At 40.3% G+C, this 17,419-nt stretch overlaps 1 protein-coding gene and 1 non-coding gene across 3 annotated transcripts in view; both read left to right on the forward strand.

Annotated features, from left to right (window-relative positions):
* The window catches only part of GNS (glucosamine (N-acetyl)-6-sulfatase), a 55,387-nt gene that overhangs the window by 22,351 nt on the left and 15,617 nt on the right, over positions 1–17,419 (forward strand). For both annotated transcript variants that reach the window (XR_010411476.1, XM_045873041.3), the window contains exon 10: positions 3,030–3,131. Coding sequence is in view for 1 of the 2 variants with exons in the window: in XM_045873041.3 (XP_045728997.1) it covers positions 3,030–3,131 (102 nt within the window). In the remaining variant the exon portion in view is untranslated. The remainder of the gene's footprint in view (positions 1–3,029; positions 3,132–17,419) is intronic.
* LOC123845042 (U4 spliceosomal RNA) lies at positions 15,529–15,676 on the forward strand. The gene has a single exon (XR_008506175.1). It is a non-coding gene; the product is annotated as a U4 spliceosomal RNA (small nuclear RNA).

A 17,419-nucleotide genomic window follows, 5' to 3' on the forward strand; every position in this document is an offset into this window, starting at 1 on the left:
CAGTGCTTTTCAGTTCCAATCCATAAGTGAATCTTTAAGTTTATACTTAGTGATAAAAGCAATACCATTTTAGGAACCTGAATTGCTAGTGTTTCTAGAAGTCATTATGATCATGGGCCTATAGTATCCATTCTATTTCTTGTTTGTAAAAACCAGAGACAGGTAGAATTCTCTGTTGGATTCTTCACTCATACCCCATATCCACTAGAAGTCTCCCATCTTCTGACATAGTATGCTGATTTTGAGATTCTTTATCTCTTAGTCAAACCAAAGCCTAGAAGGGAAGAGAATTTGTCCATTATTTTTTAGGGAAAAATGGAATTATTGTAGATAGCTGGGAACAGAGTCCTGAGATGATGTCTATGATACTTGGGACAAATCTTAGTGACTTTTGATTTGTACTGAAACTTACAGACCTTTCTCCCCATAGAAGAGACTGCCATTTGAGAGAGCCTCCCATCATATAGCTGATGGCTCTTAAGGCAATTCCTGATGAAACAGGCAGTCCATTTTATATCTCTGTGGGTTTTATTATTTTGGTGTTTACTTTTCTTTTCTTATAAAACTGCTTTGGACAAGTATCTGTGGATTTGGCTTTACTTCATGTTCTAGACATGACTGAAGGTATTTCAGTCACACGTCAGGGTCTTTTGGCCTTGATCCAATTCTGGAGGTTATGTTTCTGCTTATCTCTTTTTTCCTGCCATGATCTCTTCCATATTCATACCCACTCTTGTTGACTGTATTCAGAGTGGCTCAGTCTGCCTGCGAGACTTGGAATTAGGGAAGATATCTCTTACACTGGGTCTTGCATAATCCCTAGAGACATTGTTTTTTGGTTTTGGGTTTTTTTTTTAAGATTTATTTATTTGACACAGAGAGACACAAAGAGAGAGGGAACACAAGCAGGGGGAGTGGGAAAGGGAGAAGCAAGCTTCCTGCTGAGCAGGGAGCCCGATGTGGGGCCCGATCCCAGGATCCTGGGATCATGACCTAAGCTGAAGGGAGACGCTTAACAACTGAGGCACCCCGACATTGTTTTTGTGGGGTTTTTCCTCAGTAACTTTTATACTTAACGATAGAAGCAGTACCATTTTAGGACTTGAATTGTTAGTGTTTATAGAAGTCATTATGATCATGGGCCCATAGTATCCATTCTAATTCTTGAATCTAGAATTAGAATCTAGGGGTGCCTGGGTGGCTCAGTCATTAAGCATCTGCCTTTGGCTCAGGTCATGTTCCCAGGGTCCTGGGAACGAGCCCCGCATCGGGCTCCCTGCTCATCGGGAAGGCTGCTTCTCCCTCTCCCACTCCCCCTGCTTGTGTTCCCTCTCTTGCTGTGTGTGTGTCTGTCTCTCTCTGTCAAATAAATAAATAAATAAATAAATCTGTAAAAAAAAAAAAAAGAATTAGAATCTAGTTCTCTAACTCTTATCACTTAAGTATAAAAGTAAAGAAAGGATTCCCTTTCCCGTGAGTGGCTTACCATTGAATGGTAATTTCTGACAGCTCAGCGTTAAACTAATTGATTCAGAGCCAAGATAAGTATATCACTCTGCCCTACAAGAGCCATCATAGCTGCCAGGAAACCTGGCCCCTGAGGAACAATGCTCTGAAGATGTTTTCTTGCCTTTTATGTCTGTACTTTTGGTTTTGTTTTTAAATGACAAGTTCCTGTGTTAGGTTTTATTTTTTTCATCCCCCTTTGGCCTTTGCTCTCAGTTTTCTCAACAATCCTGAAGACTTTTATTTCCTTTCAGTAAATGGTAGCTTTTCAAGTTACCAGCTGTTGATTTTGTTTCGATTACTTCTCTTTCACTTCCTCATCTGTAAAACAGGGGAAATACTGCATCCTAGGGTCGTGGTGAGGATTAACAGAGGATAAACTATAAGGGCTGGCACAGAATAGGTGCTCGGTAAACATTAGTTCCCCTGGTTTCCCTGGTGGATTGTCTTCACCACTCTGAAAGCTTTTCCTAGCCTGTGATTTAAGTGACTTTAGGTGTATGCTTCGGCCCTATGTAGGCCTACAGTGGCCACCAGCCACTGCGCCTGTTGAGCCAAAACATGGGGTAGTCCAAACTGAGATGTGTTACAGATTTCAGACTTGGTTAAAAAATAAAAGATAAAATCTCATTAAATTTTTTATATTGCACATTTGAAATAGTACTATTTTTGATATATCAAGTTAAATAAAATATATACAATGAATTTCTTCCCCTTTTTCTATTTACTTTAATGTGGTCACTAGACAATCTTAAATTACATACGTGGTCCCATTATATTTCTATGGGACTACGCTGTTTAGGTCCTAAAGGATTTGTATACAGAAGGAAAATAGTCTAATAAACCAAAGAAATAAGGCAAGGTATAAATGCAGGACAGTAACCTTAATTCCTAGAGTGTTTATTTATCACATCTTAGTTTTGTGCTCTTTAAGGAAACTTTTATCGATGCACTGTTGGAATGAGTTTTCTGCAGTCTCCATAGCCTGTTGCAAACAAATTTTTTTTAATCCCCCTCCTTCACCTCCCTATTGCAAACATTTTTTAGTAGCGTTATCACTTTGAGAAACTACAAAAAGGGCTAATATCTTCCTTGGTAAGAAGCATGTCAGGAGTCCATTTGAAATGAAATGTAGTGAACTGTAGAAATACAAGTTGTAAACGCTTTGTATAAAATAATTAGCCCAACAGTTTCTCATGATTCTTCAGACTTGGGGCAGTCCCAAAGAAGTTTCGAAAAATGTTTTTTGATCAGTAACAGTATGGGTTGAATAGATACATAACTTCCCAGGGGCATGTATTACAAATCTCATAAACCTTTATGTTTTGTTTTTTGAATTATTGTAGTTAAATGAATCAATGAATCAGTAAGACCTCAGTAAGTCTGGGCTGTACAAAAGATAATAACAACAAATGCTGTTTGTCTCATGGGTGGGGTAGGGGAAGAGTTTTATTATAGATAGAAAAGGAAAACCAGACCAGCTGTGTTCTAGATTGCTTGTTTTTTTTTTCTCATTCTCCTAGATGCTCGTTGCCAACATTGACTTGGGTCCTACTATTTTGGATATTGCTGGATATAACCCAAATAAGACACAGATGGATGGGATGTCTTTATTGCCCATTTTGGTGAGTATAAAGCCCTCAATCAGGCCTGAGCCAATACTCTGAAATAAATTCCAGGTTGTACAAATTTAGAATTAAAATTTAAATCTTAAACTGTGAAATTTGAGGAACAGAGAATAGAATTTTTCTCTTCTCTGTGGTGGGAAGGAGTCTTCTAAAAGACTGATTGGACCACTTATAAACAGATCTGTATCCTCCCTTCTTCCTTTCTCCCCCTCCCAAAAGCCCATCATAAACAAAGTGAGGACAGATGACAAATTGGGAAAATATTTGCAACATATATGAAAAAGGGTTCTTGGTCATAATAGATGAGTTCTTGATCAAAATAGATGAGTTCCTAGAAAGCAAAGATTAGTATCCCAGTAGAAAAATGGGCAAAAGAAGGGAACTAATCAACTCATGGAGGAATTAGAAATGGCCACAGTAAATGCAAAAAAGATTGCTCCAGTACTGATCAAAGAAATGCTTAACTGAAGGAGGCCTTTATTGCCTACAGAACTGGCAAAGATTAAAAAGATTTATACCCAAGTATTTGCAGAAGTCTGAAAAATGAAAACTACTCAGACTGATTCATAAAAGTGTTGTCAGTATGAGCTGTCAAGAGGCTAATTTGACAAGACCTTTCACTTCAGAATACATACCTTAAGGCACACCTTACTGGCTCAGTCAGTAGAAGATGTGACTCTTGATTTAGAGGTTGTGAGTTCAAGCTCCATGCTGGGTGTAGAGGTTAGTTAAAAATAAAAACTTGGGCGCCTGGGTGGCTCAGTTGGTTAAGCGACTGCCTTTGGCTCAGGTCATGATCCTGGAGTCCCGGGATCGAGTCCCGCATCGGGCTCCCTGCTCGGCAGGGAGTCTGCTTCTCCCTCTGACCCTCCCCCCTCTCATGTGCTCTCTGGCTCTCTCATTCTCTCTGTCTCAAATAAATAAATAAATAAATAGGAAAGGAAAGGGGAAAAAAATAAATAAATAAAAACTTAAGGGCACCTGGGTGGTTCAGTTCGTTAAGCAACCGGCTCTTGATTTCAGCTCAGGTCATGATCTCAGGGTCCTGGGATCGAGCCCCCACTTGGGGCTCCCTCCTTAGTGGGGAGTCTGCTTCAGGATTCTCTCTCTCCCTCTGCCCCTCACCCTGCTCTTTCTCTAAAAAAATAAATCTTTAAAAAAAAATAATAAAATCTTTAAAAAAAATAGAAAATACATATTAAGTGGTTCCATCTGGGAATTTATTCTAAAGAAAAAAAATTAACTCAGGGAGTATTTGAGTACCTACTGTGTGTCTGGCACTGCACAGAGCTAAGGATCTGTGGAACAATCAATATTAAATTGGAAGGATCAGTATTAAAATGTGTTAGCCATTTATGGTAACTCATTATAGGTGACTATTAATCATTGATTTGTCTGAATGTGTTACAATTTATTATTAGGTAGTATGTGCTTCATACAAGAGAATACATGTCACTCACGTAAGTTATAAAACACAAGAAATACCCAGGAACTCATCATCCCATTTAAGAACTCAAATATTCCCAGTACTGGTGCATCTACCTATATGCCCCTTCCCATCCTACCCATCTATCCCTTGCCTGCCCCATAGGAGTGATCATATTCCTGAATTTCATGATTATCATTCTCTGGATTTTATTTTTTAGTAATTGTCATGTACGTATCCTTAAACAAGGTACCTTAGTTTTGATACTTTTTTTGCACTCAAAAAAAAATAATAATAATGTAATCTGGGACTTTTTCAATTCAGTATTTTTCCCAAACTGATACATGTTGTTCACAGATGCCTGATACTCCATTGTATGCATCAAAACTTAATTATCTGTTTTCTTATTAGTCGATAGACCTTTCTGTTGTGCTAGTTTTGTTTTAGGAACAGTGCTGTTGGGCACCTGGGTGGCTCAGTTGATTAAGCGTCAGCCTTCAGCTCAGGTCATGATCTTGGAGTCCTGGGATCAAGTCCCACATCAAGCTCCCTGCTCAGCAGGGAGTCTGCTTCTCCCTCTCACCTTCCCCCCTGGTCGTGCCCTCTCTTTCTCACTCTCAAATAAAATCTTTAAAAAAAAAAAAAAAAGGAACAGTGCTGTTAGAGCATATTTATACATGTCTTCCAGTGAACCTGTGTATATACCAATACAGGAACTGCACGTTGTAATTTCTACAAATATTACCAAGTTATTTTTATAAAATGGTCAATTTACATTCCCACCAGCAATGTATGAGAATTCCTTTTGTTCTATAAGAAACCATCAGACAACTTAATTTTTGTCCATCTAGTAGATAGAAAAGACCAAAATTATATTTGGTCCTACTGTGCATTTCCTCATTTATTAATGAAATAAATCATTTTTAACAGTTTAATTCACTTAATTCATACAATTCATTAATTTAAAGTTTATAGTTCAGTAGTTTTTGGTATATCACAGTTGTGCCACCATACCATAATCTAAATTTAGAATCTTTTCATCACCCCAAAAAGAAACCCTAGATCCACCAGCAGTCTCTCCCCCATTGCTCCCTCTCCCAGCACCAGGCAAGCACTGATCTACTTTCTAGTGCTATAGATTTGTCTATTGTGGACATTTTGTATACATAGAATCATGCAAAGTGGCCTCTTGTGACTGGCTTCTTACACTGAGTGTAAAGTTTTCAGAAATATCCGCTTTGTCACATGTATCAGTATTTCATTCCTTTTTATTACCAAATAGTATTCCATTGTGTGGGTATTCTACATTTGTTTATCCATTCCTCAGTTGGTAGGTTGTTTTCCCTTTTTGGCTATTACGAATAATGCAGCTGTGGACATCCTGTGTACAAGTGTTTGTGTGGACAAATGTTCTCAGTTCTCTTGGGTACATACCTGTACACCTAGGAATAGAATTGCTGGGATGTATGGTGACTTCTCTTTAATCTTTTGAGGAACTGCGAGATTGTTTCTAAAGTAACTGCACCATTTTATATATTCCCATCAGCAGTGTACAAGGGTTCAAAATTATCCACATCCTTTCCAGCACTTGCTGTTAGCTGGCTTTTTATTACATTGTAGTGGGTATGAGGTGGTATCTTATTGTGGTTTTGATACACATTTCCCTGATGGCTAACGATGTTGAACATCTTGTGTGTTTATTGGACATTTGTGTATCTTCTTCGGAGATTGCCTTTTATGTTGCTTCCCTTGTGAAATACCGCTTTTCGCCCATCATGTTCTCCCTGTTTGTGACTTGTCTTTTCTCTACATAGGAGATATGAGAACCCAGGTGTTAAATGTATAAATCATTTCTTTTATGGTTAGTATTCTTTGTATCTTGCTTATAAAATTGCTTCTGAACCTTGGATCAAAACACAATTCTCCTAGGTTTTCTTGGAAAAGTTTTGTACTTCTGCCTCTTACATGAAAGTCCTTGATGTACCTAGAATTGATTATCTGGTACAGTAGGAGTCAGGGATCCAATTTCTTTTTTTTTTCCTTTATATATACTCAGTTGTCTTTTCTGTTCCGCAGATCTGACAAGACACTAGTAGCATTTTGTCTTGTTATAAAGCTGTATAATTAAATCTTTGTAAAGGCAAACCTCTCTGCCCTTGTGGGGACCCTAGCTACCACTCTTCCATACAAACTTTAAAAACAGCTTTTAAGATTAACTGAAAATTTGGGCGCCTGGGTGGCTCAGTTGGTTAAGCAACTGCCTTCGGCTCAGGTCATGATCCTGGAGTCCCAGGATCGAGTCCCGCATCAGGCTCCCTACTCTGCAGGGAGTCTGCTTCTCCCTCTGACCCTCCCCCCTCTCCTGCTCTCTCTCTCTCATTCTCTCTCTCAAATAAATAAATAAAATCTTTAAAAAAAAAAAAAAAGATTAACTGAAAATTCATGTTGGATTTTTGGTTGGAATTGCATTGAATCTATAGATCAGTAAGAGGAAAATTTACATCTTTTAACGTTCTCCCACAAACTCTATATAGTATGTACCTTATTTATTTCTAGTTAGGAAAAAAAATCTTCATTGTGGGGGTGAAATTACTATGCAGAGTATACAGTTGATCCTTGAACAACATGGGTGTGAATTGTGTGGGTCCACTTACATGCAGAGTTGGTTTTTTTTTTATAAACATTGGAAAATTTTTTGGAGATTTGCAACAATTTTTAAAAACTAGCAAATGAACCATGTAGCCTAGAAGTACTAAAGAAAATAAGAAAAAGCTAGGTATGTCATGAATGCATAAAATATATGTAGATTCTATTTTATTACTTATTACCATAAAATATATACAAATCTATTGTAAAAAGTTAATCAAAACTTACACAGAATATACATGGCACCATTTAGTCGAGAGAAATATAATGATGTAGTATTAAATCATAACTGCATAAAATTAACTGCGGTACATACTGTATTACTGTATAATTGCCTACCCACCTCCATTTGCTGTTACAGTGAGCTTAAGTATCTTATCTGCTTAAAATGCCATGTGATGCTAATCATCTCTGCATGAACAGCTTGTCTCTCCAGTAAATTGGGTATCACCGTAAAAAGTGATCTCTTCCAGTTCTTGTGTATTTTTCATTGTGTTTCATGCAATACCATAAGCCTTGGGACCCATGCAAAGTGCCACTAGGGAAGCTGGAAATGCTCCCAAGAAGCTGAGAAAAGTTACGACATTATAAGAAAAAGTTGAATTGCTTGATATATGTACCGTAGATTGAGGTCTGCAGCTCCGGTTGCCCACCATTTCAAGATCAATTTATCTAGCATAAAGACCACTATGGAAAAAAGAAAAGGAAATTCATGAAGCCAGGTGTGAAAACCTTACACTTTTTGCAAAATACTTTTTTATCTTTTATTGAAAATGTAGCTTTGTGTAGGTGCAGGATTGCTGTAAGAAAGGCACAGCTGTAGACTCTAATATGATTAAGTAAAAGCAAAGTCATTATATGACAACTTAAAGCAAAAGGAAGATGAAGGATCTAAAGCTGGAGAATTTAATGCCAACAAAGGATGGTTTGATAATTTTAGAAAGAGATTTGGCTTAAAAAATGTCAGTGTAACAGAAGAAGTAGGTTCCGTTGACCAAGAGGCAACAGAAGTTCCCAGATGCCATTAAGAAAATCATTGAGGGGCGCCTGGGTGGCTCAGTTGGTTAAGCGTCTGCCTTCGGCTCAGGTCATGATCTCAGGTTCCTGGGATCAAGCCCTGCATCAGGCTCCCTGCTCAGCAGGGAGTCTGCTTCTCCCTTTCCCTCTGCCCTTCCCCACCCACACCTCCACACCCTGCTCGTGTTCTCTCTCAAATAAATAAGATCTTAAAAATCATTGAGAATATTTATCTGAACAGGTTTTTAGTACAGGTAGAAGTTCCCTATTGTGGAGAAAAATGCCACAAAGGACATTTATTAGTAAGGAAGAGAAGCAAAAACCAAGATTTAAGGCAGGAAGCTATAGGCTAACTCCTACTGTTTTGTGCAGTTGGATTTATGATCAGGACTCCTGAGCCTTGAAGGGAAAAGATAAATACCAGCTACCAGTCTTTTGGTTGTATAAGAAGACCTAGATAGTGAGGACCCTTTTTCTGGATGGGTTCCATCGATGTTTTGTTCCTGAAGTCAGGAGAAAGTACCTTGCCAATAAGGGACTGCCTTTTAAAATTCTTTTGATATTGGACAATGAGGATGGCCACCCGGAACCCCATGAGTTCAACACTGAAGGCATCAAAGTGGTTTACTTGCCCCGAAACACAGTGTGTCTAATTCAGTTTCTAAATGAGGGGTCATAAAGACCTTTAAGGCTCACTACACACAGTACTCTATGGAAAGGACTGTCAACACTATGGAAGAGAACCCTGATAGAATATCATGAAAGTCTGGAAAGATTACACCATTGAAGATGTTGTTATAGAAAAAGCCATCACGGCCAAAACAATAAATTCCTGCTGGAGAAAACTGTGTCCAGATGTGCCTACCTTCACAAGATTTATAATAGAGGAAATGGTAAAAGAGATTATGGATATAGCGAAAAGTGGGGAGGGGGGAGTGTTGAAGGGTTTCAAGATCTGGATCTTGGAGAATTGACATCAATCTGGCAGAAGGGTTATTCAAGACTGCTTTTGACTTCTTTAATGACATGGACCCTTCTATGATATAGGCACTGAAGCTAAATCAATCAGTGGAAGAAGGATTGGTACCATATGGAAACATTTTTAGAGAAATGAAAGGCAAAAAAGACCAAAATTGTGATGTATTGTGTAAAGTTACACTTAGTGTGCCTGCCTCCCCTTCCACCTTGGCCACCCCTGAGACAGCAAGACCACCCCTCCTCTTCCTCCTCCTCAGCCCATTCAACAAAAAGATGGCTAGGATGAAGACGTTTACGATGGTCCACTTAAGGGTGAACAGTCCCCACGCCACAGATAATAAATTTACATTGTGTAGGTTTGTGTCCTTGTGCAAAAATCTAAGAACTGTGTCAGCAGCATCACCCAAGTATTCACCGTGTAGAACATTGTGTACGAGACTTGATGGACATGGGTAGCCTATCCTTACATAGGCAGAAGGTGAGTGGTATTTAATATAAAATTAGTAACATGTTAGTTTGCTTACTGTCTTTGCTTTCCAAGAATTACATTACCATGCACTCTGTCTCTCATAATGGGAGAAACTGAGTATCAGCCTAGCATCGCCGGTAAGAGTTTGTAATGTAACAATGTTTCCAGTGCTGTGTTATGAATATGACATACCATTGTCTGCCATAAGGGTTTTTTTGCCCTAAAAATTTTATAACCGTTCATTAAGCTAGGCTACCGTGAATGAAGCAGCTGTGTCAGCCACACTAGGTTACCATAAAGCAAAGGTACTGCTGCTTTGTTACCAGTGCATGAATCGTTATACCTGTAAATAAACATGAATTTCTTTTTCATGTTTTTTCATTTTTGATGTCTAGTGTTGGTAATATGTATAACATGTACAGTGTGTTGTATCACGTGAGATGGTAATGTAGGTAGGAAAGACAGATCATCTTGTAAACAGACGACAAACTTACGGTGTGAGAAATACAGTGCTATAAATGTTTTCTCTCCCTCGTGATTTTTTTTTTTTTAACATTTTCTTTTCTCTAGCATACTTTATTGTAGGAATCCAGTATATAATACATACACAAGACGTGTTAATCGGCTATGTTGTCAGTAAGGCTTTTAGTCGGCAGTAGGCTGGCAGTAATTAAGTTTTTGGAGAGTCCGAAGTTCTACTCGGATTTTCAACCAGGTAGGGTGTCGGTGCCCTTAACCCCTGTGTTGTTCGAGGGTCGATGGTACTTTATTTCTCTGCACAGTCGTGGAAGTGCCACCAGGACTCAGCTCTTTCCCTAGTTCCTGTTTTGTTTTGGATACTACTCTAGTGAAATTACTGGTGTTTATGGTTGCAGAGTAGTTCGTGCTGTTCCAGCTCTAGCTCTGCCCTAAGTATCTGCTAGCCACGTGTAGCTATTTAGGTAACCCAGACTAAAATGAAAAATTCAGGTCCTCCGTGTCGCTAGCCAGATAGCCAGTGCTCAGATGCCATTGTATTTTTTTTTTTAATTTTATTTATTAGACCACACGCACAAGCCGGGTGAGAGGGAGAAGCAGACTCCCCGCTGAGCAGGGAGCCCGATGCAGGGCTTGACTCCTAGACCCCGGCATCATGACCTGAGCCCAAGGCAGACGCTTAACCGACTGAGCCACCCAGGCACCCCAGAAGCCATTGTATTGCATAGCACAGATACAGAACATTTCAATCAGAAAGTTATGGATAGTGCTGCTAGAGACCAGAGGCTGGCAACCCCTGTGGGACAAATTTAGCCCACCCCCATTTTTGTAAATAGTGTTCTAGTAGAATACAGTCACACTCTTCCATGTATATATTGGCTAGGCCTACCTTCCTGGTACAACAGCAAAATTGAGTAGTTGCAGCAGAGACTATATAACCATAAACTCTAAATATTTACTGTCTGGCCTTTGACAGAAAATGTTTAATGAGCCTTCCTGACCATGCTGATTGACATGGGATATAACCTGGCCCTTGGGATTTTTAAAGCTCCCCTAGTGATTTTATTATGTAGCAAAGTTTGAGAAAACTTTGTGACTTAGATTTCTGAGCCCTTGACCTGCATGGGATTGTTCAGGGTTCATTATAGAATAGTGGGTTAGAAAATGCATTCCTGTCTCTGCATCCCCCTTTCCAGGCAGCTGTGGCATTCCGAGGCCTTGTACAGGCTATCCCTCATTCCCACTGTGCACATCAGGTTATGTGGGTCCACTTACATCCTTAGTGCAGCAGTTCTCAGACTAGCATTTACACAGGGTTTAGGACAGTCCTATTTCAAGCTAGGAGGTTTCCCACCCCAACTAGGAATTAAGAATTTGCATTTGCAGTAAGGACTCACACGATGCTAATGCTGCTGGGGGAGCACCTTGAGAACCATTGTTTCAGAGTTGCTTCTCACATTTTACTGTGCATATGAATCACCAGTGGATCTTATTAAAATGCAGACCATGGCTCATTAAGGATAGAGTAGGGCCTGAGATTGTGCATTTCTAACGAGCTCCCGGGTATTGCTGGTAGACTACTGTTAAAAATCCAACTGAGTAAATTTAAAAATCAAATGGGCTTCATTCAGTGATTCATTATTTGGGCAGCATCTCATCTGGTAATAGAAAGGAGCTCCACCAAGCTGTAAAAAATCAAAGGTTTTTAAAGGCAGAAATGGGGCAGAAAAAAAATTATTAACAAAGAATGCATTGTTTCAGGTAAGGCTGCCCTCCTAAGTGGAATGGAAGGGCCCAATGGGCAGATTACCTAATACTGACCAGATAATTACAGGTTGACTGATCCAGGTTAAGGGGGGTAGAGAGGGATGGGGGTTGCAACTGTCATTAGGTATTAAGTCTTGGTTTGCCAGCATGGGGTTCAGCACAGGTGACTCCATTTTGGGCCTGTTGTCTCTTTTTTAACAGTTTACCCCCTTTTGATCAGACTGTCATCTTAACTGAGAGATGTGATAAGAATTTAAGGCATTAGTGTTACTCTCAACTTCTGCTCTTTAGTTCTCGCAGCTTTTGTCCATCTTTTGTGTGGTATTCATAGGTCATGACGTCTTTTGCTTAATCTCTATGATAGTCACAGGCCCCGACTTCAGGTTCAGAATCTTTAAGTCAGTCATTCTCTGCATTCCTTTTATGACATTCCAGTTCAGGGAGGTCATTTGACGGTTAGTGGCTGTGAACACACATTTAAAGCTTTTTAGAGAACACCAGGAAGATTATGATTATGAACAGGATAATTCCAATGTTTGGAGTCCGCAAGACCCAGACCAGTCAAAATCAAAGACCCCGCTGAAGGAGTCACCTTTTTGAGCCAAGTGGCTTTTCAGTAATCTTACACAACTGAGTTTCAGCTTCTCCAGAAGTGTTAATCCAGCAGTAGCAGTTGATGTTGGCCATAGCTCAGACGTCTCCTGTTCAGCCAAAATATAACCAGGGGCTCTTCTATTAACAATAACAACTTTGGCCAGAGAGTCTAAGGATCTTTGTTGAACAGCTGTTGTCTTAGCAATGGATTCTGCAGTATCTTTGAGTTAAGGTTTCTAATCATACTCTAACTTATATTAACTGAGAGCCAGAGAAGTATGCCCCTGCAAAAGCAGGTGATTCCTGTGTCATGAATGTCTCCTGGTAATTTCTTTCTAACTTGATGTATAAATCCAAGGGAATCAACCAGTGAGGTATCATAGTTCGTTCTGGAAAGTAAGGGGCACAGCTAGATGACCCAAGACATTGCCCAGCTATGTGCCAGCTGTCTAGGCATTAAGAGGCCCAAGGAGAGTGAGAACCATAAAGACAAACCCTGTCAGGGTGCAGACCATCTCCATTAAAGTGGTCCTATTAATGGAATTGTTCACAGAGTTTACTGCATTTACCCGTTCAAGCCAGGGGTCAGTTAGGTTTTCAGCACAGATGGGAAGAAAATCTCCTAACTTGCAGTGGGGTCGCTCTGAATGCCTTGCAAAGATGTGTGCTGCTGGTGAGATCTTTGAGTGAATCATGAGAAAATGGGGGTGCACGTGTACCAAGATTTATGTAGATATTTGTGTCTGATTGGGCACACAGCAGTTATAAATGGAGAAAGGTAAAAAGGCACAGGATGTTCTAGCCGTAAGAGTTGAACTTGGTAAAAAAAAGCTTTTTAAAGGGCGAGGGGGGAGGTAGTAACATTGTAGTAATTGGGAAGAGAAGAGAAATTGGGCACAGGGAAGACCAGGGGATCTCTAGCCTCTTGGATAGATCAGAGTCTTTGATGACAAATCCAGCAGTCTGAAAGGTTACTAAGCACTGGCCCGGGAGATAACAGATCGAGGCTGTTACCTTTTCAGGGCAAGACCAGAATAAAGGAAAGAAGGAGAAGGAAAAAGAGTTTTCATGTTCAGTTAAAGTATGAAATCTTGATCCAGAGGGAAGCAGTCTACTTTGAAGTCACCTGCTTCTCGGCCTCATCAATTTGATTTGGAGGTTTAGAGTTTGAAGATCCCATTAGTTCTCTCAACCTTGCCTGATATAATCAAGGGTGATCGGCACAGTGATCATTTAAAGAGGTTTGCAAGGCTTTCGTTAAGGCTTGTATGATTTGCCCAGTGAGATGGGTGCCTCAATCACTGGAATTTACAGAAGGTGATACCGCAAGTGGAAAACATGTTTTCTAACAGTCTCTTTGCTACTGCAAGGGCATCAGCCTTGCAGCAGGGAAAGGCTTCAATCTATCTGGAAGGCATGCATACAAGAACATAGGGATAACCCATACAAGGTAGCAACTGAATGAAGTCCATTTGCAGTTGTTCAGGGCCAGAAGGAGGAGGTTTGAGGCCTCTGGGAACAAAAATTGTTTTTCCAAGATTGCAGACCTGATAGGTCAGACATTTAGATGCAGATGAGGTGGCAGGAGCAGAAAGAGCACAAAGGAGTTAGTCTGCCTGCAAAAGTGTTGGGTCAATTCTGAATTGAGAAGACTTGAAGCTGTGTTTGGAGTTTACAAAGAAATGTCATTTCCTAACGTTAAATTCACTGAGGTTTCTATAGCTGCAGCCTTATGGCGGCTGGAACAGGCTCTAGCAGTGGAATCCAGTAACATAGGCAGTAACAGGCCTATGTTTATTGCCGTATTCTTGCAGGAGCATTTCCACTGCTTGGTTATCTCTTTCATGCACAAATGAGGTGAAAGGGTTGGGTTTGGTAACTCTAGGGCAGGTGAATCTTCTGGTGCTTATTTTTGTCTTAAAAAGGTCTGCTCATGTTTATCTTCCCATGCAAGGGGTTCAGGGACTGGAATTTTAGTAAATTCATAAAGTGGGGAAGCCAACAGAGAAAATTTAGAAACCCATAATGTGTAATAGCTAGCTAAGTTAGAAATCCACAAAGCTGTGCTCAGCTTAATCCTTTTTCCAAATAACTGGATTCCTTCAGTGCTTAATTATGACCTGGGTAATCAACAGTGTCTAGAAAGAATTGTGATTTTTTTCCTCAGAGACTTTATATCCCTTTTCAGCAAACTGCTACCGCAAGTAAATGGAATCCTTTATGGACACCTCTTTGGTAACAGCATAGAAAGAGAAGGTATGCATATTGTAAAAGAACTGATTTCCCAGGGAACTGGAGGGTAATGAAATCTTGGTGGAGTACATGGGGATAATAAGGGACCTCGATGAATCCTTGAGGTCTGATTGTCCGGTATATTATTGACTATTCCAAGTAGAAGAAATTGATATTAGCTGTTGAAGTCCACATAGATGCTGGAAAAGGCTGAACAAGTCAACAACAGTGAACCATTTGAGTCTGGTAGAACTTGTGACAAAAGGGTGTTTGGGTTTGGAACAACTGGGAAATAGGGAATAAATCGTTAATAGCTCTCAGGTCCTGGACAAGTTGCCATCCCCTCCCATTATGTTTCCAGACTGGCAAATTATGCATGCTGCAGGGGCTAGAACAGGGAATGATTAACCCCTGCACAAGGTGTGAGGCCTTGTATGGCCTCGTGCCTTAATGGATAGTAGGGCAATACAGGAGAAGGTTTAGTCCTGTCTGTCCAGAATTAGAAGTGGCCCACAGATTTTTCAGGCATCTCATTTAAGAGGATTTCTGTTGGAATTCTTCCTCATCTGTATCAAAAAACAATCATAAAGATTATAAGATCAGGTTCAGGTTGGTCAGGAAATTCTAAGGTGAGGTCACATTAGAAGCAAAATTTATTAGCCCCTTTAATTTAGAAAGGAGATCTATTCCTAATAAATTGGGGCTGTATCACAGAGCAAAAAAGGCAGCTTTTTAGTAGAAGGTCCCAAAGTCATTTGTACTGGTCAAGATAGAAATTCTATCTGAACAGCTTTGCACAGTGGCAGTATCGTAGCCAATTGAGGTTTATCCGAGGCATGATTATTGCTAATTCAAAGAAATTCTATCTGAACTTTATTAGACATCCCTGGTATATAAACCTTCTTTTCACTCTAAGGGATTTGTTGTCCTATGAGAGTGGAGTTTAGGGGCACCTGAGTGGCTCAGTCATTTAAGCGTCTGCCTTTGGCACAGGTCATGTGGGATCCAGCCCCGCATCGGGCTCCCTGCTCGGTGGGGAGTCTGCTTCTCCCGCTCCTTCTGCTTGTGTTCTCTCTCTCTCAAATAAATAAAAAAAAAAATCTTAAAGTAGAAAGTGTAGCCCTGGTATCTACTAGAACTTAGCAAAGTACTTGATCAATTTTTTTTCCCCTTGGATGTTTAGGGTGTTACTGATAGCAGTTTACTGGAGGGTCCCTTGGAGCCCAGTTTTGGGAATGGCCCATGTGGGAGCTCTTCTTGGGGACACTGAGGAAGGACCTTTGAGGATGGTTTCTCTAAAGTGCCCCAGTTGATTACAAATGAGATAATGGGCCCTGGGCCAGCCATTTGATGATGGACTTCTAGGAGGGTATGATGTGGGAGACCCGGTAAGGCCCTTAGTTTGGCAGACCTTTGTTTATGATTTTGGTCCAGATCCTGTCAAAGTGTTTGGCTGTGGTCACAAGTTCAGTCAAACCAGTAGCCTCTCATCCTATATTCTGCCTTTTTATTAAGCCACTAATCTCAGGAAATAATCCATTTACAAATAGGGCAGCTTAAGCAGGTTGTATGGAATCGGGAGTGACATAGGAAGAACACTTCCAAACAGGCTTTAGATTCTGCCACAGATCCATCTTTTATTTTCATGTTTGGATAACAGACCAATCAGTACAGGCAGGGAAGACTCTAGGAATGGCTTTTTAAATATCAGTTGATATATTTCCAGATTTTTGTGGTCCATACAAGGACTATGTTGGTGATTGAGGATCTTGATTATCATCCTTGGGATTCTGCTTCCCAAATCCATTTTTGGGAACCTTCACGAGGTTCTACCGACATGTGTACAAGCTGATAAAGATCTGGCAGCCTGGGGTCATAGGCACTCATAAGGATTCTAAACTCTTCAGAAAACTCAGGGCTCTTCCTTAGGTTCAGGAAATTCTTTAGCTATGACCCTTAGTTCGGTCTTTGACCAAGGAGTGAAAGAGATCTGAGAAGGATCACTTGCAACCTCAGGTGGCTTTATTTTTAAAGGTAACAGTTTAATAGTCTCTTTAGAGTGAAAGGCAATTTTGACAGAATTAGTAAAACATGAGTACTCAACATAAAGAAGGATAGAGAAGAATGTAGGAGTCAAGTCACTTCTATCTTTTAGGTACCTCTGTGTCTTTAATTTTTCCATGGTCTTTTGAAATGAATCCTTTAGTGAGGCTATTTTAGAATCTTGAAGCCTTTTGGAAACCTCTGCATACCAATTAAAATAGGTATCCCAGGGGCACCTGGGTGGCTGAGTCGTTAAGCGTCTGTCTTCGGCTCAGGTCATGATTCCAGGGTCCTGGGATCGAGCCCCACATCGGGCTCCCTGCTCCACGGGAAGGCTGCTTCTCCCTCTCCCACTCCCCCTGCTTATGTTCCCTCTCTCACTGTGTCTCTCAAATAAATAAATAAAATCATTAAAACTAAAAAATAAAGGGGCGCCTGGGTGGCTCAGTCGGTTAAGCGTCTGCCTTCGGCTCAGGTCATGATCCCAGGGTCCTGGGATCGAGCCCCACATGCGGGCTCCCTGCTCAGTGGGGAGCCTACTTCTCCCTCTCCCACTCCCCCTGCTTGTGTTCCCTCTCTTGCTGTGTCTCTCTCTGTCAAATAAATAAATAAAAATCTTTAAAAAAAATAAAAAAA

This window comes from Mirounga angustirostris, unplaced genomic scaffold (assembly GCF_029215605.1).
Source record: "Mirounga angustirostris isolate CCGP_5_RB_7025 unplaced genomic scaffold, mMirAng1.0.hap1 SCAF_5, whole genome shotgun sequence".
Taxonomy (NCBI): Eukaryota; Metazoa; Chordata; class Mammalia; order Carnivora; family Phocidae; genus Mirounga; species Mirounga angustirostris.